Source organism: Dromaius novaehollandiae, chromosome 1, assembly GCF_036370855.1.
Source record: "Dromaius novaehollandiae isolate bDroNov1 chromosome 1, bDroNov1.hap1, whole genome shotgun sequence".
Classification (NCBI taxonomy): domain Eukaryota; kingdom Metazoa; phylum Chordata; class Aves; order Casuariiformes; family Dromaiidae; genus Dromaius; species Dromaius novaehollandiae.
In genome coordinates this window covers 210,390,335-210,417,141 of record NC_088098.1, presented here as the reverse complement: position 1 = coordinate 210,417,141, position 26,807 = coordinate 210,390,335, and the positions used below count along the sequence as shown (strand labels likewise).

Below are 26,807 nucleotides of genomic sequence, written 5' to 3'. Positions count from 1 at the left end.
GTCTTGCTTTGAAAAATGAGGGTAAATGGCACTTCTGCATCCAGAGCTGCTTCTGGTGTATGTTGCAAGTCATTATCAGGATAGTTAGAAATGAAGCTTCTTTTCTGTTTATGAACATGATAATGTTCTAGGTCTGAATTATATAGCATTTTAAGAGTGAAGTAAGTTATTGTAAGGGATGTTATGCATAGACACATAAAGCCTACAGTAGCTATGAATTTTTGAAAGTTATCTGACAGCAAACTCAGCAGCCCCTTTAAAAATTTAATCAAACCAATTATGCCCTACTTCTGCATCTGCAGTGAGGCCTCTAAACTTTGCCTCAAGCACCTCTAAAGGTGAGAGAGAAGCCTAACAAAAAGAAGAGCTGGCTGAGGAGGCATGGATAGCTTTTTAAAATCAATTATTTGGGAAGTTTGAAGTGAAGTTTTAAATTTAAGTAACAGACTCTAGGGAATTTGAATTTTTCAGGCAATCCAAATTTTATTCATACTGATTTATCTTTGCTCCTCTGAGCTGTACAGTGGTCTTCCTTGTTCTACCATGCGGTTGCCTCTAAAACTGCAGTGCCTGACTTCTAGTGCTGTAGTTAGATGTTACCCTCTAAATTTAGCTGAGGTCGTTTTAAGTTTTATTGTTTTCAGCTGTTCCTCTAATGGAGGTTACTAGCTATACAGCAGATCTGTGAGTATGCCTTACTTCTGTTAGTAAATGAAGCCTGTCTCTGGCTCTGAAGCCAGTTGATGTGGCATGGCTTTTACCCGTATGGAGCAGAGCTGTCCAGGTTCTCTTGACCTCCAAATCAGCATGGCCAGATGCAGCCTAAGTGATGGGAATGGTACTTAGCCTGTGTGCCCTTCCAAGTCGCACCGAAGCATTGTTGGGATTGATCCAGGCCGAAACTACGCAAACGACAACGCTAACAATTTAATACGACAAGCAGCTGTGTGTCAGTGCTTGGGCCGTTGAGTGTCGCACAGTATGCTATGTGTGAAGGCCTGTTGGCATCAGTATTAAGCTGGCCAGCTGACAGCTTCAGAAATGAAGAACTGATGGGGAATTGAAAGATGGTTATGGTGTAGATGAACATTATAGTTTTGACATTTCCTCATTCCCCTGGTTATGGAAAGCAGAAAAAGGAAAATGTTGGGTCCTGTTTATTTGGATACATGCAAATGCTTGAACTGCTGTTCTTAAAACTCTGCAGCAATGTAGCAAGCCAACCTCGAGAGCTGTATGTGATCTCTCTGTTGCAAAGTGACTTCTGTGAAGAGTTCTCATCTCTGGCAGAATCTCTGCTGGTAGAGTCTCTGCAGGCTCCCTGTCCCATGCAATTGCAGGACTTGCAAACAAAAGATGTCAGCCTGTTGTCTGGGGAGATAAACAGCTCTAATAAGCTGAAGTCACTAATAGAGACAGAAGAAGAAAGTATTTAGGAAGGCTTATGCTTATATTTGGAGTATATGGAAGTCCAACTATAAAGGAGGACTATTTTGGAGCTTTTGTGATGAGAATACAATCCAGGGCCTCAGTGATTAAGTGAATATGAAATGTAGGAGGCAATAAATGACTTTTCAGAAAAATAAACATTGGGCAACATGATTATTAAGAAAGACACACCTCCCAAATTCACTCGTGTTCTCTGAAGAATAAGTATATAACTGACTGATCTGATTGTTACATTGTGTAGATTCCCACATGGCTTTTGACAAGATTGCTTAACTTCCAGGAATTACTAAATTGTTAATAACTGGATAAAATATGTGAAACGAAAAGAGGAATAAATAATCAGTTTTCGTAATAGAAAGAGGTTGCGAGTAGTGTTCCTGCTATGTGCTTTGTTCTGCATAGACCTAAAAAAATCTGGAAAAATGAATGAAGAATAGTGTGAATATTTGCTTATATAAGATTATTCAGGATGTTAAAATCTAAAACTGTCTGTCAGCCATTTCAGAAAGATCTGGCAATTAAAATGGTTTATTAAATTCATATTGAAAAGTGCAAAGAAATGCATGTTGAGAAAAAGAACAGTTCTATCGTTACACGATGGTGGGCTTTAAATTAGCTGCTGTTAATCAGGAAGATGTTTGAGAGCCATATTGGGTAAGTTCTTTGAAGAAGTCAGTTTAGTACTTAAATGTGGTCAAAGAGCGTTACTTGAAAAGAAAGTGAGAACAAGCCATAAAACATTTTATAAACTGTAAAAATGCATGATATGTTTACGTATTGTTACTGTATGCTTTATATTTATTCTTTAAGAGCTGCTTCTGAGCTCATAACATTGATAAGTCCTTCACTTGGAATGTACTCAATGTCTACATTGCCTTGCAGCTTGAGCTGACAGAGGATGGGATCGCAACATGCATGTGAGACTTTGCTGCTTTTTTTTTTTTTTTTTTTTTTTTTTCTTCAGCCACTTTGTGGTTGAGGGAGGGACTTGTGTGATCCCTTGAATCAATTGCTGTGTGATGCAGTGTTAGAGATTTTTGACTTCTTTCGGTAGCCCCTGAGAGTGGATGTAGCTGTATCTCATTTTTCAGTCCAGACTGCTATTTGATGTCACATGTTTTAAACTATTGAAGAAATATCACTAATCCTATGGTGTTTTGCATAACTGTGGCCTGAGTATTTTTGAAATGGGGTTGTAACTGTGCAGGGATGCTATGAGACTGTGGACATACAGATCCTCGAGCTGATTCTGCACAGTGGTGAGAGATTAGATATAATAGATTTGTGTGATCTGATGATGCATGCTGCAGTTTTTGCATCTCCTTTAGCTGGAAAGTATATTCTGGCCTTTTTGGATAAGACCATCTTGGTCCAAGTCCTAGTGTGCAGATGTATATATGTTCTGTGGTGTTCTAGCCTGCTCAGAGCTTTGAGCTGGTAGAAAGTTTCCAGCAAACTTTGTCCTCTGGGCAGGAGAGTTTCCAGAAAGCGGGAGCAGCAGTAACTCGGAAGCAAAATTGTCTGGCAAGCTGCACGCGCTTAGCTGATCTTACCTGCCTGGGGTTCTAGGCCAAAGCAGCATAGTCAAGGGTTCTTGCCTGGACAGCGTAACCTGTATTTTCCCCCACAGTTGCTGATTTGGAAGCACTTGCCTATTTGCTTCTTCTGTAACACCAAGGAGGAGATCTGTTGGTGGACATAAAGGGTCTCCTAGGTAAAGTGACCACTTCATCTGTTCACGCCTTTTCCAAAGTCTGAGTAAATCGTCAGTCACTGTCTGATGAGGCGTTCCATAGAAAATACTTCTAGTCTTCCAAGAATTAATGGAAGAAGTTTTCCGGTTGCTTTTGTGCATGTCTGTCTGAAGTCTCAATTAAGACCTAAATATGAAATTTAATTGTCAATGAGAAGTCTGGCTTGTGCTAACATGTCTTTTTGATGCTTTTGTAGTATTTGCTCGCTTTCCACTAGGAAGGCCCACCAAAATTGAAACAACTGCAAATATTTTCAAGGATGTAATATTTTAGGCAAGAAACTGCAATTTAAGTAATTTCAAGAATTGTTTAATATTCTCTCCATTTCATAGGTGGGTAAAATTTCAGAAGAATCTCAATCCAATTGCTGTAATGACTTAAGCTTTGGATAGGTGTTCTCGTTCTGGAAGGGGTTACCATTGCAGTTACTTGTCATTGCTCTCCTGCAAGTGGTTTTTATTAGCTTTTCCTAACTTCCTTTAGGCAAAAATAGTCATGTTCACTGGGACCAACAACTTAAACTGCTTAAGCTGACTTGGCTGATTTTTTTTTTTTTAATTTTTTATTTTTGCTTCAAGTGAAATAGGGTTGTACACAGACTGCTCTGTTGGCAGACGAGTGGGGGGTGATAATCTCTGTTAAGGATGTGTGACAGGCCAGCTGGGGGTTGTAATCTCTTCCACTAGTGAGATCCAGAAGACTGCATCTGTCTAGGCTTCAGACAGAAGTGCTAGGCTCCTGTGTTGACAAGCGCTGTTAAATAAAAAGGTGCGATTTTTAGGTGTTTGGTTTTATTAAACAAGTGCAAAACCCCATGAAGACATGATTCTGTTAGTGTAACACCTAAACTAACTCAGTTTGTTCACGTACAGGTTGACACTAGCTTGCTTAATTAAATTCAGCCTTGCCTGTCGCACAATGAAGAGTTAGATACATAATCTGAAAGAGAACTCATATTCCTCGTTCCAACCTCTAACCATAGACCATGTAATAATAACCATGTATATAATAAAAAACATTTGTATTTATTCTAGCAAGAGTTTAAATATTTTTCACTTACTGATTGGACATGTTAATTTTCACATGGTGTAAAATATCTACCTTTTTTTTTTTTCTGAAATCTTATCAAATTAAACACGTAAGCATTAGTAGAGGGATACAAAGCCATGCAAAAAGTCAAATTCCTGTTTCTTTCCCACAGAGGAGGCATTTGTTATGTTGTTTAACAGGTGTGTCTAGTGAGATGTGTTCATACTTAATAAGAAGTTTAAAATGGCCTCTCTGAAACTTCATACAGTAATTGCTTTCCAAGAGAATCCTAATAATGAACTTTAGCTCCTTCAGCATTTGGCATTGTCATCCTGAGAAATTATCCTTTTGCAGCCGTGGGAATGAGCAGTGTGTATAATTGCCATTACATCACTTGGTGCTGATACACTGGCTCTCTTTTCACTCATGAACATAAGCCGGCATTGCTCACTAGTGATGTTATTTTTGCAGAAGGAGTGTGGAATGAAGCTAATTATGCCTTGTACAGTGAGGGTAAAAGTAGGCTAATCCAGATGGTGTTGATTAGTTATCTTAGTTCACTCTTTTATGCTCTTAAGGTGAATTGTCATTTAAGAAGGCTTCCTTTTCCTATCCTTTGTGTCTGGCATTTTGTTTGTTTTATTTTGTTTGCTGTTTTTTGGGGGGGGGGGGGGGGGGGGGGATAGACTACCTTGTGACACTGTGTGCTACTCGACTGATAGTCCCGATTGGTTGAGCAGCATCAGGATACTTGAAATACTAATTTGCATTAATTTGAAGGTGCAGATATTCTGAACAGATTCAGTATGGTTGGCACCATTGGCTGGCTAGCATGTATTTTGTTTTTTCTACTTTCAGAGTGGCCAATTTATACAAATATTTTTGTACATGTAGTCATTATTGTGTATTGTGTAACTTTTTTTTCAATATTTAAAAAGATTGGAAGAATTTTGATAGTTGAAATTGCATGGACTCTTAAGTGAAACCCTCATCTTGCTGCAAAAAATGAGTTTTTTTTCAACTGACCTTAACAGAACTGGGATTTCCCTGTTGGTTCTAGTGGCAGAGCAAAGAGATTGCCTGGGTTATTGTCAATGAGTGACTTAGCCTTTTTAGTATCAGTTACTCTATCTATCTTCAGAGCATAATGTATATCATAATAATTTGATTTCTGGTTCAACTGATTTTATTACATTCCACAGAAGTCGCATCTTCCCGCAGCTATATTTGGACAAGTAGCAACTACAATCTTTTAAAAGATTTTTCTATAACTAACGTCTACAACTTTTCAGAAACATCTCTTGGAAGTACTGTTTTCTTTAAACTAAAGTAATCCCTTAAATGAAAGGTATATGTTAGTGAAGTATTTCAGGTCTGTAATGTTTATGAAGCACCTGGGAAACCGCTCTGAGAACTACCCAACTGTAAAAATATACCACGATTAGCATTTATTTGGAAGTACAGATTAATGTAAAGGGATATAATTGATATTAATGTAAATAGGCTTAATTTTATGATAAAATAGACTATGTTGTACGTCAATTGCTCTGTTGCTTTGTATGTAATATGTATATAAATTACATTTTCAGGAAGCTGCTTGGGAAATTCTACTTTTGGTCTCCTGGCTTTGGTGCTGCTTTGCCAGCTTCTTATATGGCTATTCTCATCGAAAGGAAAAGCAGGTACAGCTTGTGTTTGTTAATTTTCAATTTTATATAATATATTTCTTCTTTCATTCATTTGACAGTTGTCATTTGACAATTCAGTCATTTTTGTTTCAGAATGCTAGAAATGTAGTTCATTTGAAATAGCGTATTTTGTAACCCTAAACTGAAGTCTAAGAAGATGCAGTAGAAAAAACACTTTACAAATGTACAATTTCTTTTTTTGTGGGTTTGATTTTTTTCCTTGTTTAATGTCTAGACTGGTTGTTGTTGTTGCCTAATTAGGCAATATGTGTATGTACTTTTTTTTTTTTTTTAATTTTCTCAAACAGTCTTTGCAATTAGTCACAGAAAAGGAATTTGCTAATGAAAGTTACTGATGACGTGAACTGACAACATGATATTAGTTAATACAGAGGAGTAATTGGATTTTGTGTGAGGAAAAACTGAATTGGAAGAGCTGAAGTAATGGAAATAGGATGAAATGTGATGATACAAAAACCAAAACTTTTTCCGTAAGGAGCAATGCCAAAGTTTAGCTATCAACAGGAAGGTCGTTAATTAAGAAGAATGGAGTGTTGGGGAAAAAAGCCTGGAGTGATCCAAGGATAACTGAAAGCTGCCATTTGTGATGTGGCAGTGAAAAGTGGCAGACTGAGTCTTGGGTTGTAGGGTGTTCATGTTTTGAGATGCAGCTCGTATTGGTAGCTTATATCAACATGCAAAATATAATGCTGAATTACTTTATTATGGTGCTTTAGTCATCTAGTTAGTATACTTTAGTCAGAGTACAGAGGGCAACAGAAGGGTAAGATAAGGAATTACTGTTTAGCTTAAAAGAGGGAGTTTTAGGACTAGAGATGGCGTGGATATGCTTTTGATCAAATGTCCTTATGCAGTCATTTCAGAATGGCTGCAATGCATATACATCGTGTTATCATCTGCCTGCCTGACCCCCATTCCTAGAATTCAGATGTGAAGTAAGCAGAGCCCAGGCTGATTTTCAAATAAGATGGTCAAAGTTCTCCCTTTTGAAAAGAATACCTTAGCCATAGTTTTTGCAGATCAAGGTATGTTTCTTTGTGTAAGAAGTTCTGGAAAATTGGGAGCACTTCTAAATCAGGTTGTTAAATGTAACTACAGAGAAAAATATTAAAGTAATAAAGTTAGTTTCTAAAGTAAGTGTGTTTTGTTTTTGTTTTGAAGTTTGTTCTAGCCGACTGAGGGTGGATACATGGAGACATAGTGGCATGTACAGTTATCTGCTGAATACCTTACCAAGAAGTGTACTGAAAAATCAAGGAGGTGGGGAAAAAGTCCTGGTTTTAGTTCATAAACGTATCTGTAGTCCTTTAAACTGCAACTAGCAGCTGGCAGGAACATCAAACTTAATCACTTAATCTCTCCCCAAGTGGATACCCTATTTTAAGTTCCTCACAGGCATTTGCTTGCACAGCATCCCTGTCAGTCCTAAACTCTGGAACAACATGCTTGTGAATCAGATTTTCCTCTGAGTGTTGCTGCTCATGTGTGGCAGATTTGTACCTTTTGTAATTCTTAAGAGGAAAAATGGGAAAAAAGAGATATGCAGTTAGTCTTTCAAAGACCAGTTAGATGCTGTATAGTTCTAAAGAGGAACATCTTTTCTAATATTTTACCAAACTAATCGGATTATAATTTGTAGTATAACTGTAAATTTGCATGGCACTGCATAATAATCCACCATGAGAAAGAAAAATGGCATTGAATAAAAACTGCAAACAAACTCAGTGATCTGCACTGTATTATGCAGCTGCTTTTCTATAAAGATATAAATTGCACATCAGTATGTCCATATATAATCTATTTTGTGATTATAAATTACGGTTATTCTGTCTATGGAGACTAGTTCTTTGGGGTCTGTGGAAAGGGCAGAGGAATGAAAACACATAACTTATTTTTTTATGCACTTGGGGTTTTTGCTCAAGAAAATCAGCTTATATGAATCTTCTGTGATATGAGTAGAAGAGCACAAGTCACATTATTGTGATTTAATAATGTTTTGATATGAATGATTTCTTAGATAATAATTGAATTCAGAAACAAACATCGAGATTTTCATTTGTGTTCATAAAATGTGGAATCGTATCCTAACCCCTTTCTGTTGTAGGAGAAACTAAAATTTTGCCTTTTTCTGGTATTTGCAAGCGTTGTGGGTTGTCTGTTAGGATGATGAGGAAGCATCCTTACTGGTCAACTGGCCAATGTAGAAATTAGAAATTACAGTATGACATCAGTTAGTTGCATTGCTGGTATGGCTGTTTGATGTTCTCATAAATGCTAAGAAGGCACAGGGTTAAATCGCAGCCAATTTTTGGCTGCTGATTATATCAAAAGATACCGTTCTTTTTATGCAGGTATTACTCCTACCATCTTATTTATTTTCCCTACATTTGTTGCTCTGACAAAGCTCCAATTTGAGAGAGATGTTTAAAAAAAATGAAAAATGAAACAAAAAAAATTATAGGTGTGTTACTGGTATGTTATATTTTTCACATGAAAAGAAAATGTTCTTGTAAATAGAGGAAAGTACTGCCTTTTCCTGGAGAAGTGTATGCAGTTCATCAGAATATACATTTTTCTAATTCCTTTTGATGGTTTGGCAGTAGCCTCAGCATTTTAATTACTCTTCATGTGTATGCTACCATAATAAGAATGGCTATTTTATAAATAACCTCCTGATAGGTGCACTTGCTTAAGTCTTTTTTTAAAAAAAGTTTGCTGTAGAGTTTCACTTTTTTACGTCATGTTAAAGAATAATGAGCAATTCTTTTGTCACAGAATTTACATTTTCTTTTTAGCATTTGACATTAAACATTGTCTTACTATCTCTTTAAAAGTGTAGAAATGACTGTTATCCATTTTACTAAGCTTCCTTAGTAGATGGTTTCATTAATTTTATTAAGGTTTGTCTGGGATTATTTTACCAGTGTGCTTCTTCCTTACTCCTATAGATGTTGTTTCAAGCTGTTTGAGGAGCAGTTCTTTTTGTGCTGTTTATAACTTTGCAAAATGGATATTTTGTGTCTATCTTTTGGCTTCTTTTTGAAATTCAAAGTTAGTTTATCTTTTTTTAACAGCTATTAAATGGCATCAAGAGGAATTGAGCCTATAGACGAGGAGGAAAGCTGAGGCTTAGAATGAAAGACAGTGTTGCCTTGTTACAGAAGCGCTGAGACTGTTAGAAGGCAAGGGAATAACTGAATATATTTGTTAAAACTGTTGTGAGTGAAGCTGCTGAAATGTGATTTGAGGCTTTGAAGCCGATGTATTATTGGATATCTTACTAAATCGATTGTACCTGAGTGATTTCTAAGACAAAGAAGTTTGGTAGTTCAGTTAGGAGCCAGTATTTAAGATGTCTGTGATTATTTAATCTCGAAGAAAAGGATGATGTTCTCCAAGTATTTTGCAGACTTACTAATGCTTCAAAAGCATTTAAGCTGTATTTTGCTAATACCTAAATGGCAAACTTCACTTAGTTGGGTCCTTGTTTAAAATATAATGTATTAATGAATTTCAGAAACTATAAATAAAGCTTTAAAAGGAGACACAATTAGGCCTTTAATGAAATTAATTGTCTTACTGCCTGGCTAACCATTTTGCCATTTGTGCCCTATGTAAGTAATTAAGCCAAAGAAGTCTTAACTGCAGCTACTGAAAAGCGCTGTAGGGACCTTCTGGGACTCCCCCCGCCTTAGGCTGAATTAATGTTTACATACTGGCTGTTAACATTATAGCGGCGCCTGTCTCGTCGCTACATATAAAGTTGTGTCACTGATGGTATTATAAAACCTGAGATTTAGGGCTTTTATAATTTGGTTGTAAAATCTTGCTCTGGGCTACTATTGGGAGCATGTTTTTAGTTGAAAAGTTTGGGTGCTTTTCATCAAAAAAAAAAAAAAAAAGTTTAGTATACTGGACTCTTAGAAAAATATTTAAAGCATCTGCCTGCATTTTAAAAGTGATACAGTACAACAGTGCATGCTAATAGAGAACATCTATATATGTATATTTAGTGTCCTTGGAAACAGAAATGTGTTACCATATATTGCTTAGAAAAGTGACCGGAACATACATTTAAGAACAATGTGGAATTTTTTGCATTTTTGCAAATATTTGCGTATTTCTTCTTCTGACAGCACATTCAGTTGCCGTTTAGGATTCTTTGCTTGCTGTAAATGCCTAAGTCTTTAGTCTAAATACATTGCAAAGGAAGAATGTGGCAACACAGTAGTGGTAATACGTATTGTATATGCTGTAAATAAACAGTCTTTTTGTGGTTTCTGTAGATTTGTGCATTTAAATACAAATTTGTTGTTTTTTTATGGTTGTATGGTGTATTTAGACTTGAGATGACAATTCACCTTTCTCAAAAGGTTTTATAGTTATTTAGATTGACATTGTATTGCAAGGAAGCCTGTAAATCACTGGGGGAAGGAAGGGAGGGAAACAAAACAGGCAAACAAAAATCTTTTGCCACAGCAGCTTGTTTTGCAAACTTCAGTCTTGCTTCCTACAGGTAAGGAATTGAGAGAGCAAGCTGTGTTGTGGGATAACTTTTCCCTTGTGGCTGTTGTGTGCACTGGAGTGAAGAAACCCAAGCTTTTACCACTCACGCGAGCATTTTGTGTTGTGATCTGGTACGCAGAGCTAGTAGGGAAACAAATTATTTTGGCGTTTTACTCCTGTAGATTGTTTGTTACTCTGATATATGGAGCCAAGCTGTAGCAGTGAAGTAAAAAGAAACACTTTTTGTTTCCAAAACGAAGTATGTTCAAATGCATTGCACTTCAGCAACTGCTTTGGTGAGGGATAACAACTGAGAGAGATGTGTTTTGGGGCATTTGAAAATGTTTTGCTGTGTGCTTTGGGAGCTGCTACAGCCATAGTCTTCAGTGCCATCCAAATATAACCTCAGTGCAATGTCTCAAACCTGTGCTATCTGCTACATGGTTAGTAGAGAGAGGGAAAACTCGGATTTTCGAGGTTGCCTGGCAGTGCAGGAGTTGGTCTGTGGAGCATACGTGGCTGTGGGGAGGTTGTGCCCGACAGGTAGTTCAGGGCCGGCAGCTCTTGGTGTCTTTCATGGGAAGCAGCATCTCTTGGTTCCTGCTGACTTTGGGTCTTAGTGGGACCTCAAGGCTGGGAGCTCTTGCCCAGCACAGGACTAAAATACTTCTGGTAATTATTTGTGCAATTTCTCTTTTTTGAGAAATGGGATCGCCTGGCTTCTGCTGCGTTTTTCCTGACATACTCAGTCTCCAGTTCAGGAACCACCCCCAGCGTCTGATGTTTTACACTTGAAAGATTGAAAGCCTCTGTAGTGCATTTCCCTGACAGTCATAATTTTTTTTTTTTTTTAAACAGATTTCTATTTTTACCTACTGTTATAGCATTGCATGTTAATTCTGGAGAAAATTCCTGAGTTTCACAGAATCGCAGAATGGTTGAGGTTGGAAGGGACCTTTGGAGATCATCTAGTCCAACCCCCCTGCTCAAGCAGGGTCAGTGTACAACCAATGTGATGAATTGTGTCGAGTTAAATCAGCATGGTAAACAGACCTCAAGCTGTAAATCTAGGATTCTGCTAAGTATTACACAAAGAAGAAATGCTTCACTTTCTCCCCAGAGTGCAAGTAGTCTAAATTTCATTTTTATCTGCACAGAAGTGTCCCTTGTATATGGTTTAGAAGTGAGTGAGAAAACCAGTGACGACTGTAGTCTTATTTTTTGGAAGGGAAGAATTCCAGAGCATTTAAACTTTGAACAAATTGTGCTGTAATGAAATAATGTTAGCTTTGATTGCTAATCTCTGGTCTGAGTATTCTGGTGTTTTTAATCTACCCTGTAGTATTTCAATAAATCCCTATTCCGAGTAGTTGATTTTTGCAACTTTTTGGCTAATTGTTATGAAGTTTACTTATCTTTTGGGATTTTATACAGATGAAACTTTTTTTTTGGTTAAATTTTATTGGGTGTCTCAAATTTTTCTTCTTAAAAGCAAAAGTAACTATCATCTGCATTCATTTAAGTAGAAAAAAGTTTGACTATGGGGGCCAAATTTCCTTGAAGCCTAAAACAGGCTGAGAGATTTGTATGTGTTGTGATTATTTATATCTATAATTAGGATGAAGGAATGAAAAGGTGGGGGCCAATACAAATTCCATATCTGAATTGCAAAATGATAAATTGTGATAGAGAAGTTTGACAAAACATACATCAGATAGTACAGATAAAAAAAAGTGTGTTGGCTAATGCAGTTTAATTATGATACTTGCCTGTCACTTATCTCCAAAATGCCTTACGGACTGCAGCTGTCACTTAAGTTTATAGCAGGATTATGAAGCAGTCCCGTGGCAAAGGAAAAGGATGTTCTTTGTAGGTCGTAAAAAGATGCTGTGTTACTGGCAAGATGTAAGCTATTCACTCCACTCTACTCCAGAAGTAGCTGCAGAGTTAAAACTGCTTCGTTTAATGAACTGTGGAAACCATTTTGTTCTTTATGCATTTTATGAATATGTGAGTTTATGTACCTTTTGCCACTTAGGCAGTTTTACAAGTCTCGAATTTTTATGTGAATGCTTAACTAGTGGGGAACAAGGACTTGGCTTTTTGGTTGTGCATGCAAACCTTTATGTGTCTTGGAGGGAAATGTGCAGTCTGTGGCTGAATGTAGCCTCCTTAGAGCTGCTGTGCCTGTTACCCGGGTGCCTCTGGTTTTGTCGTGGCGGTAGTCCTTCCTCACTGGCTGCTTTACTTTCTCGTTAAATTGCAAACGCTCTTAGGGAAGGAGCTTGTCTTTCCATAAATACCTGATACAGATTAATTATGGTGTAAAATTGCCCTACTACCATAGGTGTCTGCATTGCATCAATACGTGAAATAAAACATTTCGTATTGGAAAGCAACTGTGAAATCCTTTTGCTGTTTCATGATTCATCTTCTATCGTGTCTAGTGAACGATATGAAAAGACACTGTTTTGTCCAGTAATTTCTCTACTAAAGACTTTCTTTGAGAGGCCTGTATTGCTTTTACACAGGTAAGTGTTATGGGCTGCTTAGTCAGCCTCAAAAATGCTAATAGATCACTTTAATGGTTTTTGTGGTGTTCTAAATTTCAGCTGATAATAGTCAAAAAATTACCCTAGGGAACAGCAACAAATGACATGGCATGTATTTAAAATCTTTGGAGTTATGAGGAAGTCTTTTTGCAGCAGGTTCATTAGAAGATGGCCGTGTTTCTCGAACATAAATTTGAATGGGCGAGTCTGATGTAGGAAGACATGACACTGCCACATTATGCAGATTAGGTTCGTTGCTATGATGAGTATATTTGGATTGTTTCCTATTTTATTATTAATCTTCCTTTGCTTTGGGCCATGAGGACATTATATTTTGTGAATGGGTTTACAGACCTTATGTGAAATTAGCTTGCACTTGAAAATTATGCTTAACATGCATAATTTAATAATACGCAAATTAATATTTCCATCTCTCAGCATTAAGTCTTAGACTTACCCATTTCTGGTTTATCCATATGTTCAACTTGCTTTGCTATTTAAATGAGAAGTAGAACATAAAATATTTCCCCCCCCCCCCCAAATAGGTAAACATTAGTTGTGCTATTTTAAGTTGATCAGTAGAGATGTCAGCAGAATCATTTTTTTCGTATTGTGAATAATAACAACTTCTTTTAAGCAGTGTTCAATTCACATAAAATATTTTGATTTCCTTCTGCTGAAAACATCAAAATGTTACATGGAATGACAAAATTGGGTTGCACCTCTGCCTTCAGGAGAAACAGATATATACTGCAGTATTTGATGCCTAGCTGTGCAAAGTTTTCCTTAATATTATTGTTTTGGACTTGTGTGTGTGTTTTTTTTTCCTTTTTATTACTGTACTGCTCATACATAACAAGAAATAATTCCTAACTGGAATTCAGAAAATAAGTCTGTGAACTACCTGAAATAAAGTATTTGAACAAAGAATACCACCAGGCGTTCTACTGTGAAACAGAAAAAGGATCGTAAAAAAAAGCTCTTGATGAGCAAGACATAGGTTAGATGTACTAAAACCCAGATGACACTGAGGCAAAAAAAAGGCTCGATTCTCTCCAAGAAGAGATTCATTCCATCCCTTTCAAAATGTGGGGAATTTCCTTCTCTCCAGGGGTTATACAGGAAGTCTGTCTAACTGAATGGGTAATATTTAGGGGGCCACAGGTAGGAGAGAGGAATTTCTATCCTTGGTAATCAGTCTAGTAGTGACTGAAATATTGGTTGCCTCCTTTTAAAGAGGAATCCTTATGTTTCAGACTACCAAATTCAGAAGCCGACTAGTAAATGCTGGTGACTTTGTATGAAGGTTCTTGAGATAAGGCCATCACTTCTAGAGTCTTGATGATAGGGAGGAGTGTGCTTCCCCCCCCCCTTTTTTTTTTTTTGTTTTTTAATGTTTTAAGATCTTGGAATATTCTGTGAATGTCAGAAGTAGATGGAAGCTATAGGTATCAGGAAGCTCAGGAGTTGGAAGATTGGAGAGGAAAAGAAAGATCTTCTATCCCAGGCTGTGCTGTTCATTAATCCTACAATCAGTCCATTCTTCACCCCTGCCCTTTACTCTGGGTGGGTGTGTAGATGCACATAAGATGTAGGTAGGTTCCTTATCCTTTTATAAGCCTTTCAAAAGGAAGGGCTCAGAGTTCAACACTTAAACTTTTCTAGCCATCTAAAATTTGTGTTTCTACTTCATTATCAGTGGAGTGAATCACCATTATGCCTCTTGGTTCTAAAGGCAGTCTGGGTAACTTAAACTATATTTCATCCATTTCAGATGGCAGAAGTTAGGCAAGGTGAATCTTGTATTTATGAACCAAACCAGAAGGAATATTGGGGATTAGTGATCTGAGTCCTGTGCATATATAGTCAATCAGTTCAGATTACAAACTAATGAGACCTCTGAAGAAGTGTGCCCATGTCTGCTGAAGTGTTTGGCAATCAGGTTGCTAGAATTTCCAGTCCGTAGCATTGGAGCATTGGAAAAATTTGTCCAAACGTGCTGTGTGGTCCCTGAAGTCTTGCCCAGGGTGGAAGAGCAGGAGAGCAGCTACAGCTTTATAGTCAATGATCTACTATGTGGGATAACAGAGGCAGGGAGAGTGAGAGTACTGGAAGAACTGATATAATATGTGTAATACTCAAGATGTTGGAGAACGTTTTACAAACGTGGGTGGGTCTGCACAGACTTGGTTTAGCTGACTTTTTCTTACTGCTGTTACAGTCAGGGCTGAGCTGGATCATGCAGGACTCTTCAAGTGTGTGTACTCGGTGGTCTCCAGTTCCTTGCTTTTCAGGAGGACCTACCAGCTCAGCACAGCACCAGATGTGAGGTTACTTCATGGAGAATGATGTAAAGACATCACAGGCAGCATCTATTAGGCTCGGGGCTATTTCTAGCAGCTTCACACAGAGCTAGCCTGGATGGACAAAGGTCAGTGCTAAGGTCAGGCGGAAACTCTGATAGATCCCAGGTGATTCTGTGTAGTTAGCTCTTTTTGCACTGTTCCCCATTATATCTGGTTTTGGTGCCAGTAAAAAGATTGAGGCAGAGTTTTTCCTGGGTTCTGTGATAAGATGAAAAAGCGGCCTGAATGTGGTACTCTGTTTCTAGGGCCAGACCACAATCAAAAGCAATTTGTATTGATGTGCCTGAGTCTGAATCTATATTCTTAATAGTATGACCAGGAGTAATTGAGACTTCATTATGGTTTAAGTTTAATCCTTTTTCTATTCTAAAGACCACTTTTGGCAAATTTGGTTTTGGAATTTTCGCTTCGTAGGCTGAGAATTAAAAAGTGATTTTACCATCTGAGTATTAGCATGGTTTTTTTTAACTCTGTTTTCTCATTATATAACAAAATACGCTGTTGCAGTCTTTTCTCAGGTGTTATTGAAATGCCTCCAGATAAAATGTGAAAATTCAGAATGCTGCTGAAGATTAAAAGTTTCTGCAAGACTGACTTGGATTAAAACAATACAAACTGAACTAGTTGCTCTGTTCTGTATGCTCAACACTAGCATACAGGAGACGCTCATTTGGCCTCCCTTGACTTAAGCAAATGCTTAGTACATCTTCAGTGTCTGATTGCTTAGATGTAACATGCAGCTCCCAGAGGGGGAATAATAGGTATTTTGTTAGTATGGAATAAACTTCAAATGCTGCTCAGGTGAACTGGCAATAGTGCTGGCTGATGTAGCAATGAAGAGCTTGACATTTACCTTGAGAGATAACATCCATGCCTGCTGTGCCTCTGGTACTGTGGCCATAAGTCCCTGAGGGAACTCTCTATCGTAGGTTCCTCAGCTCTGCCGCTAGGATATTATTTTTAGGTAGTGCAGATGAGAGGAGCTTTAAAATCTTTGTTCCACCATATGAAATGCACATGGATCCTGTTTCTGGTCAGAGCATAACATTAACAAACAAAAGCAAACTGATCAACCTCCTCTAATTTCATAATAGCCTTAGACAATTAGCATATCACTGTCAGACCTCTGAGTTCATCTGCGAGTCCTCTGTAACTGCGGTGACTCTTGCCTAAAGCCTAATCACTCCCGGGGAGTTTATGTTGTTCTGAGCTCCTGTGGCAGGAGAAGCGGGGAGGTAGAAACCTGGAATGGCAATGTCTTTCTGTATCTAACAACGCAAGGGTTTTCTGTAGTGAAGATTACTGAAGTGCACTGTGGTTAGATATCTTGCTCCCCTTGCCCCAGGACAGTAACAAGACAGATTTTATTTCCTCTAACTCCTATGAATTGCATATTGTTTCTTCTGATCAGATGACCTCCATTCCAGATTGAAACTTTTTGATAAAGTAAGCATGTACTGTTAAAATAACCCCTAGAAATGGCCTGTCTGAAAAGCAGGAGAAGCAGATTCTACAGAATTGAGGGCAAGCATAAAACAAGTCTCTTGAATTTGGGCTGGTACTTGTCATTGTAATCCAGACTGGTCCTGCTTTGGCAGAAGGCTGAAACAATTTGCAAACTCTGGTAGTAGAACATCACTTTTGCAAACTTGCAGCTGCACTCTCTTGCCAAAACTCTGTTGCACGGTTAGTGCTCTGGCTGTGTTGTTGATCAATGTTGGTTTTTTTTTAAAATTTAATATGTTAAGCAAACTGTATTTGTTGCTTCAGGTATTTTGGAAAGGGCTTTATCCGGTCACATATCATTGTAACGGTACCCCTCTAAGGAGAACGTTAGCTCCAAACATGCAAACAAAACAGTAGCTCCTAATTTAACAGACTAGAATAAGAACATTAGGCTGCTTAAGTCTTTCAAAATAGATGAAGACCTGATGATTTGAGGAGCTTATTGAAAAACTTGTACTTCTCAGCCTGCAGTGCAGAAAGTGTTGGGGCAGGAGGTGGGGAGCGGAAAGTGGCTGGTGGAAGCTCCTGGAGCTGCGTCTCCGGAGCTGCTGGGGGCTGACATTGGGGAGCCCTGATAGCCCATGATGGGGTACGTGTGCAAAGCCAGGGAAGATCCCGCATCTCTGCAGCATTGCAATTTCCATGCTGTCTTGCCTTTCTTCCTAATTTTCATTAAAAATTCATCCTCTTATGGCCTCTATTTACCATGAAGCAGTAGTGACTGCTAGTGCAAAATACATAGAAGTAATTGCCCTCTCTTGCTGAGGATCCCCAAAACAATTTTGCTCGAAAAGTGTGTTTGCTTTTTTTAACCTCTGTGCATATCTTCCAGGTAGAGTGGCCAAGCAGCCTACGTTGTGTTGTGCCTGACAGGGTGCCCAGGAAAGAATTGGGTGTTTTCTATTTGGTTGACTGAGCTGATGATGATAATTCTGTATTACAATCAACAGTCCAAAAAATTGTGGATTTTTTTCGATCCTATTTAATGCTATATAGGCCTTCCATACCAAGTAACATTCATATTTGGAAAAATTACTTGAAATTCTTCATTTCTTCTCCTGAGATTTAATTTGTTATCCTTCTGTTATCTGCTAGTCATTCCTTATGAGACTAATAACGTTTCTGGAATCTGAATTTTATCTCTTCATGAAATCTTGTGAGGTTAAATCATGCTCTAATTAAGAGGTTTTGTTTTCCCTGTGTAGGTCAGCCTTTGTTTTGACTCCGGCTCTGTAAACACTAGAGAAAAATGGGAGAGGAGGAGGAAAGGAATAGTGAAAGAAAACTGTATAAAACAGATCAAAAATTAAACTATAGATGTTATCTTGTGGTGTGCTAGCTGAAAACTGAGTAAGAATTATTGGTGCTAATTTAACTGGAATGTATTACTGTAAATATATTTTCTTCTTGGCTTCTGTCCCTTACTAGCTTTCTCATACCCTTTCTTTGGCGTATGTTCAAATCATAGATCATGTTGAGTTTAATTTCTTTCCTTTTCAGAATAACAAATTCTGAGTATCTGGAAGACGAAAAAACCATTTTGCTTAACATGTAACATGTTCAAAGCAAACACTTAGTTTTGAGCAGCTTTGCTTTCCTGTTTTCCCAAACTGTGAAATGTCTTTTTCCTCCTTTAAACAAAAATTTTGAAACAGAAATTTTTATTTTTTTTTTTAAAAAGGGCTGTGGATCCTTAAACTGTGCCTTTTGACATGAAGATATGTGCTTGAACATTATCTTTGTGTAAAAGACTTGCTACTGGTATTTACTAAGCTCAAAAAATAGTCGTTTTCTTCTTTCGAAAACTCATTTCTTCGGTCTGTTTTCATAATTTTCTGTATTATTTTGAAAGCTTATCTGTTCCTGCTGATTTTAAGTGAACTTTTGCACCAGGATTTCACTGCTGGCCTCCAGCTGTCAGTAGGAAATTGGTGGGTGTGAGAGATTAACGATACCCTAAACATAATCTGTAGTACTTTTGTTATTACAGGGATGCAATCGCAGCTTCAGATCTATAGTTGGCTAGTTTGTGGTGTCAAGCTGCTACAGAGCAGAAAAAAACCCTTAATTCTGCCCCCCCCCCCCTTTTTTGAGAAACCTGTGATTTGTGTGTTTGATTTAGTTCTGCAGGTTATAAAGTGGTGTGTTTTACAGTGTGTTTTGGGGAGGGGAGGGATTCTTCCTGTTTTTGCAGACCACAAATCCTGTCTGGGGAGCCATTACAAGCTATTATGTTAGCTTCTTAGTTTATGTTCAGAAATTAAAGCCGGAGTTAACTCCTCCTTTCTTCGCTTTTTAAAAAAATGTTTTCAAATTTTGCTGTAGTAAATCAGGATGACAGAAGTTGTGTCTTTTTACTAAAAAGTAAACTCGCCCTCCATATCTGCCTTTGAATCTGCTGATTCTTTTGAAAGTGCTTTTATTTGGGATTTCTTAGACTTTTAGAGAATAAGAAAAACAATTATCATTTAATCCAAGATGATAACTATTAGAATATGCAACAGACCCAATAAATAGTGGTATATGTAGAGATTCAAACTTGAATTTGTAGGAAACTTGACAGATGAATATTTTTTCGTAAAGGCGACATCACTGTATTAAGCCATAGGTAGTTCAAATCTTGTCATATAAGTCACAAGAAAAATAAGTTTGACTTGTCTCATTCTAGGACCTATTTGCTCTCGTGTCAGATCTAGTGTTGTCAGACCTGTAAGAATTTTTTCCCAAGTGAAACTTAACACTGGGATAATAGGAAGGTGGCATTTTGGACTGAGAGTTCAGTTAGAAAGCTTTATAGCAAAGCTAACACTATACTTTTATTAGTAAGTTTTTTTTTTTTTTTTTTAGTTTATGTTTTTCCTCTTAACTGAAGGCTGTTTAAACAGAGAACCTGTTCTCTTAATTTCATGCATAAAGATGCTTCTTTGTCCATCTTCGTGTTGCTTCCAGCCATCTCTGCTGCTGACTGCTGCTGTGTGCTGGGTCGGCAGTGTGGTAGCAGGTTTGGGGGCCCGGATATAACGGCCCCAATGTGTACCTCTCTCCTTCTCTGTGATTTTACTGGCTTATAGCTACAGCTAACACCTAGAGCTATTCCAACTGAAAGAGGTGCCTGTTCACACAGTTTATGCAGGTCAAGTGCATGATCGTATTCATCTTGCTGTAGTCGTTTGCTGGTATTTGTGACTTGTTCACCTTTTCGTTTTGACCAGGAAAAATAGGATCATAAAAAGCACAAAAGACTGATGAAAGAAATGCAGGTGTAATAATTCCAGCATGTGTAGTCATACTAAATGTTTAGATTTCAAGTCATCTCCTCTGAAAAGTTTGTAGTTTAATTGAAACAAGGCAATAGAGAAAACAATGTTTTAAACCTCTGATTGCCAGGAAAGTTGGTGCGAAAACCATGGGGACTGGAGAGCTGTGTGTTAGGCATATATAACGAACAAGGCAAAATGTGTAAATAAAAATTCAAACAGAGGAGTGAATATTGAGAGGTAAATAGATTAAAAATTACAGGTTTTTACCTCTCTTCTGTGGCTGTTGAGAGAAAGAGTTAGGTGATAAATATGCTCTATGTATGATGCGTTTTGCTTTTTGTTGGAAATCTTCTGAAGTGCCGCCTTCCATACAGATGCTGTTTGAAGTATCTTAAGTTCCTTCAGCGTGAAGTAAACAAATATGGTTAACTTGTGTTAAACATGATATTCACATAAGCATGCTCTAAGAGTTCATCCCACCTTCAGGCAAAGGTGTCTTTTTTAGCTAAATAACAGCTTTGTATTTAAGGTAAACCATAAGTGTTTTTAAGGAAAACCATAAATGATCGTGGTAAATAAGGAAGAGGACTGACATTAGAAAGAGTGTCATTCTCATCTCCAACGAAATACCAGGGCAGTGAGTAGGAAAAACACACCTTGGTTGTGGTTTTTAAAATTAATATTTTGTATGGTTTCCTATTACTTTGAGCCAAAGCCATCACTAGTTGTGAGAGCAAAGCTATTCTTTGAATTTTTATAATGTGTCAAACTAAGCAAGAAAACATTCTTTAGCAAACCGCTACATAAACAACGTGTTGTCGTGTAGACTTGGACTTGCTCCTATTGAAGTGAATCAGATTTTTACCTTACTTGTACGGGGAGTCAGCAGGTGGCCTCAAGCAAATATGCTTCCAGAATTTACAGCATTTATTTCAAAATAGAAATATCCTGGTCCCAGCGAGATAAATTCAAAGCGCCACTGAGTGTGGTACTTACTGGTTTCTTTGACTTTGAAATACTATTGATTAAACAGAGAGCAGTAAATATTTAATTTGCTTTTTATTTCCTGTGTTTTCATTTCAAGTCCATGTTGGATTTTTTTTATACAATTTAATAAAGATTTTGATCATTTGATGATTTCTAACACTGAAACTTTTTCTTGAAGTCCTCTAACACATGTAAGTGTGTTCGTGAATCAGAAGAAAGTATTTTGAAACACCAGGGTTAGTTTGAAACAAATATCATGATTGAAATGTAAAATGTTAATTAAATAAAGTGCTGGATGGCAAGTCTTAGGCTGTTTTGCTTCCAGGAGTCTCCTGAAATGTTTATTCCACTATCTTAAAAGATGTAATGTTATCTTATGACATACGATGAGGCAAATACTGAGGAGCTGAGTGATACATGCTACCGTGTATCTGATCATGGTGCAAGTTTTGTTGGACTGTTGTGTCCTTGAGTTGTCTGCAGGTCAAGATGAGTTCTGAAAAAGTTGGGACAGTTTCAGAAAAAAGCTGTGAGTATGATTAAAACCTTAGAAAACATTGTCATTGTGGAAAAACTGAAGGAGCTCCGTTTTAAATTAAGAAATGGTATGTGGGTATCTTGGATGGACTCTCGGTCGTCTTACAATGGAGGCAAAGATATAGGTAGTTTCAGTGCCTGGGCAGGTTCTTGTCTAGAAGTAGGATGCAAATTAGTAAGGTAAGTAGCATTAGAGTAATTTATCAATGACTGTGGTGACTCCATTGGAAATACTTACAAACAAATTTGTTTTTTTCTTCCTGTTTATATCTTTATACATACATATATATATATGTATATTTTAGAAAAGATGATTTAGTTCCAATTAATTTGTTACAGAAAAATGTATGTCTTATTTTATTCAGGAAGCCAGATGAGATTATTTATCACAGTGGTCTCTTCTGATTTTATAATCTGAGAAGAAATCATGTGGTAATATTTTTAAAGTGGCTTTTCACCTTTTTTTTTTCCATAGAATCATAGACTTATTCAGGTTGGAAGGGACCTTGGGAAGGCATCTTGTCCAGCTCCCTGCTCACATCAGGATCCACACTGAATTCAGACCAGGGACGTGTCCAAGCAGGTCTTGTAAAGCTCTGAGGACGGAGGGCCCCCAACCTCTCTGTTCAAAGCTTGACTGTCCTTAATGTTTCCTCAAATCAAGTTGAACTCTCCCATCTGTTAGGTAATGGTGGTTGTTTCCCATTCTTCCATGGGGCATCTCAATAAGAGCCTGGCTCTGTTGTCTCAATGACCCCATCATGGGTATCGGAGGGCTGCTGTCCTCATGGGGCAGGTGCTCCTGCCCCGCCATCCTGGTGGCCCTCTGCTGACCTCGCTCCAATTCATCCACAACTTCCTTGTATTGGGGAGCTGACACTGGACGCAGTTTTCCACGTGTGGTCTAATGACTGCCAAGTAAAGGGGATTAATCACTTCCCTTGACCTCCTGCCTACACTTCTATTAATACAGCCCAGTATGCTGCTAGGCTTCCTTGCTAAAGCTTTTTTTTTTTTTTTTTTTTTTTTTTTTTTTTTTTTTTTTTTCCTTGACAGAGTTGTTTTAGACTCTTTCCTCTGGGCAGTACAATCACAAGAATGTATGGTTCTCTGTTGAGCTTTGTAGGCCATAATTTGAGAGCTGTTGCTTTTGTATTTTGGTCTGAATATCACCAAATTGTCAGAAAAGAAAATTTTGTCGAGTAGAACCTTTCTTTGAGGAAGGTTATAAATGAACAAGGGAACTTTTTTTCTGGAAACATGTGATCTGTTGCAATTTAAATAGAAAAAGTGAATCCACAAAATTGGAATTGTAACAGATGACATGACATCTGTTAAGTAAATTCTGAGACATGGCTTGCTTAGTCCTCTGACACAAGAAAATTCATGCCAGAGTGTGAAGAGGAAATAGGACAAACAAAAGGAAAAGTGATAAGCACTTACAGCATTTTGATACTTTAAACATTACTTCAGAAATTTAATTGCTTCCATCCAATCTCCCCTTTCAGGTAGAAGATATCAGGCTTGTTAAAACAAGCCTTTTTGAAAAAGCATTCTGCTCTTTAAGTTACCAAAATAGATTGGCAGAACGGAACAGGGCATGCTGTTATGTCTCTCCTCCCACAGATGCAGCTCTTTGGGATGCTGATTTACTTCCCTGTTCTAGTTCAGTGTCGGTCAGCCTTTCATGAATTGTGCCCTGAACTTGCATTTTTCTTTCCGAAATTAAAGATTGCATATGTCATTAGAAAATGAGCAAGATGTGGGAGATGTTGCCAGCTGAGGAGGTGAGAGGGAAGCAGTGAGAGGCAAGGACTGGGATGTCCTATCTTCCATCATTGCCTTTCTCAGAATATTATAACTTGGCACACGAAGCTGCATATAAAATTTGCTTGTTTAGCATCTTCAGCTCCTTTGGTGAACCTCTGAAGTCTAACACACTTTGTCTTACTTGATGGTGAGATAAGTTCCTTCTCAGTAGTTTTAATAGAGCACACTGTTACCTTGTACTGTTGTGCTAAGATGAGATAAAAATCTTAGAGTTCCTTCTGAAAGCAAATGGCATGAGTTAAAGAAGAAAGCATGGAGGAATGAACGATGATAAGGATTTGTGTGCATTACCTTGAGCTTTTCCTTCGTGACCTTGCCAGACCATCCCTGGTGAAACTACCTGCTGATGCAGACACTGCAGTGGTTAATGTCCACCCTGGTTCTTGGACTGTTGGGGTGAAATGTCAGCTTTTTCTCAGTATCTGTAAAAATCCCCACAGCAGATATCATGGTTGAGTGATTACTTTTGTTATTTAATTATTTCTTACTTTTGTAATACTATTCCTCAGTTATACTCTTCTCTTATTTACCAGCTGCACGTTTAATGCAGTCTTTGGGTTGTATCAGTGACCCTTTTGTTTGGACTAACTCCATCTTACTGTCCTGTTTTCCGTCAGCTGTCATCGTTACAAAATAGTGCAACGTTTTCTGAACTTCTACCTACTTTCCGAACAGTTGAGTTCACAGTTAGGTTAGGCTTGCTGGTTCACATTTGCAGCGGGCTGGGAAGAGTCCTTTTTTCAGAAACACAGGACTATTTATTTTTAAATCTGTCCCAAAATGAATTTGGAGGAAGAAAGCTGTATTTGCATGGAGTTAGACAAGACCTCATCCAGCAGCAAACACAGACAGACTTGCTGCAGGCACTTTCAGATGATGTCATCTAGCTGCTTTCTGTATTTTCAACTCCGGAAGCTGTTTCCTTGTGCGCACTAGATGTCTGAACATTTTCCCTCCTTCTGAGCACTTCTCATATCAGTCTTGCTGCAGCTGCATTGTAGCTTCTAATTTTTTTCCTTCCTCTTCTCTAGCCCCTTTTCCTTTCTTTGTCTTTGCAGTTGGCAGGTCACATTTTATGCTTAGCTCTTATTTTGGGCCCTTTCAGCTGAAACTTTGTTAGAGCAAGTTCCTAGTTTACATTTTTAGTACTTACAATGTGGGGTAGCCCAATTTCAGTGGGAGGCTGTCACACCCTGCGTGCATGTCAGAATGCAGGGGAGAATCCACTACGTAAATTATGTGTACATATAATAATCCTGTTATGTAACACAAAATAATTGTAAATATACACATTATATTAAAGCTGTATCTGCCTATTCTGTCATTCAGCAGCTGGTGGTAGCTTCTTTCAGTTAAGTGTGTTACTGCAGGATGTTATTGAAGTTCTAATGTTTTGCAGAATATTCAAAATGCATTGAGTTAATGGTTTAACTCACATGAGAAAACTGAATTCTGGTGTTTCTAGACAGCTGAGTATTTGGATATTTAACCTAAATTTCTAACACTATTGCAGGAAAAACTCCAAGAGACATTAGACATCCATTTCTTTTTCTCATGAGGATAAACTAAAATAGAACTTACATTATGTAGAAATGTATTGGCTGCCTCTTTGGTAATCAGAAGGCTCAGGACAACTATTCTTTTGTCATCCGAACTAATTGGTTGCAAGATTAATCATTAACATTTGTGGACCAGCTTGAGAGTTGGGTTCACGCAAGGTGAGTTGTTACTGCTTCTGGTCAGCAGCAGAATGCCGTATCCTGGTGCTTTGTTACAAGTTGTAGAGGTCTCTTGTGTGCCCTGTCCTCACCAGGTCTTTAGATTCAGGCTTGTTTTTCCTAGGTCTCCATACTAGAATCTGGGTTGTAGTGCCTGGCACGACTGGTACTCGGTGGAGAAGGTATATGAAGAGGGGCTCCGTAATTCAAAGTGCTGTGAAAGCACTAACGCTTCTAAGTGGAATATATCCCTTTGCCTTAGATATCTTGTGTGAAAAACCTTGATCTGGATGTTTTGCATGGCTGTTACACCTGAGCATGGGGGTCATATATCAGAGAATACTGAGTAGAGAGTTTTTTTTATTGTTTTTTTTTTTGGGGGGGGGGTGAGGGGTTGGCTGATTGATGCCTGGGAACTACACAGTAGGAATTCTGCTATTTCCTACTACCTTTGATTTTGTTTTGCTTGCTTGTAGGACTGAAGTGATTCCAAGATAAGTTCTGTTAATGTACAGTTCTCGTAAGCACTCTAAGAATGCTTAGAAATTTAGAAACTTAGTCTTATGACCAAGTGGAACATAGAAACCTGGAATGGTCCATCATGTGATAGTATTTTTTGCTAAATAGTGTTTTTATACTATAAATATATATATATAGTATAAAATACTATTCATGTACTAGTCCAAAAATTGTGAATGATATGAAGACAAATATAAGTTCAGGTTATAAACTTGTTTCCATATTGAATAACCTTAATGCTTAGATATATGATAGCACAGTGACAGTTGGTGAGCTATATAGAGAACACCTTAAAAAAAAAAAAAAAAAAGTGAGGGGGGGACCCAAAATACTTGAGTGAAAGTTAGAAAACAGTGGCAGCTATGCCAGGCCATTGTTGGCATAGTGACTCTCGACTAGAAAAAGGCCACGCTGATTTGAGCCAAGATTTTTGCTTCAGTGCTCTTAGTATAAAGCATCTTTCATGATAATGCAAGCAGAAGGGGTAAGGCACCCTGAACTGCATAGCACTTATCACAAAATAGGTAAGGCACCCTGAACTGCATAGCACTTATCACAAAATAAAAGCCTACGCACCAGCAGCTTTCTGTGTGTTCACAACCTGACTTAACCCATAGCCACTGTTTGTAGGCTACCATTATCACGAAAAGTGTTTTCAGCTGAGAGTGCTGAGCAGAAACCTTGGTTGGCTCACTTGGTGTGTGGGCTTTTATTCTGTGGTAAGTGCTGTGTCAGTCAAGGTGCCTGACCCCTCCGTGATGGCTGCCCAGCTCACGTGCAGGAGCATGTTACTATATGTAGCTTGTTCATGCAGTTCCTTGCTGCTTTGGATACTGTGCTATCAAGGTGCTATTTTGGTATCATACTTCTTTTTTTTTACAGAGTGGTAATGATTCATCTTCTGTCAATACACTATTTCCTAAACTCTCCTCTTTAATACAATACTGTGATGCTTAAAGTGGCCTTCTTTCAGTATGCAAGAAATGTTTAATTCAGTTACTAACTTTATCATTTCTGTTTATAGGAGAGGTCTGCTCACAATTTACATGGCCAATCAGGTAAGTAGTCCTTTATTTCAAGAATAA

General features: G+C 37.9%; 1 protein-coding gene across 3 annotated transcripts in view; it reads left to right on the top strand.

The window, feature by feature from the left end:
- TMEM135 (transmembrane protein 135) overlaps positions 1-26,807 on the top strand; it is a 184,837-nt gene that overhangs the window by 16,451 nt on the left and 141,579 nt on the right. For all 3 annotated transcript variants that reach the window (XM_064505155.1, XM_064505154.1, XM_064505156.1), the window contains 2 exons: positions 5,822-5,914; positions 26,747-26,780. In XM_064505155.1, coding sequence (XP_064361225.1) covers positions 5,822-5,914; positions 26,747-26,780 — 127 coding nt within the window. The remainder of the gene's footprint in view (positions 1-5,821; positions 5,915-26,746; positions 26,781-26,807) is intronic.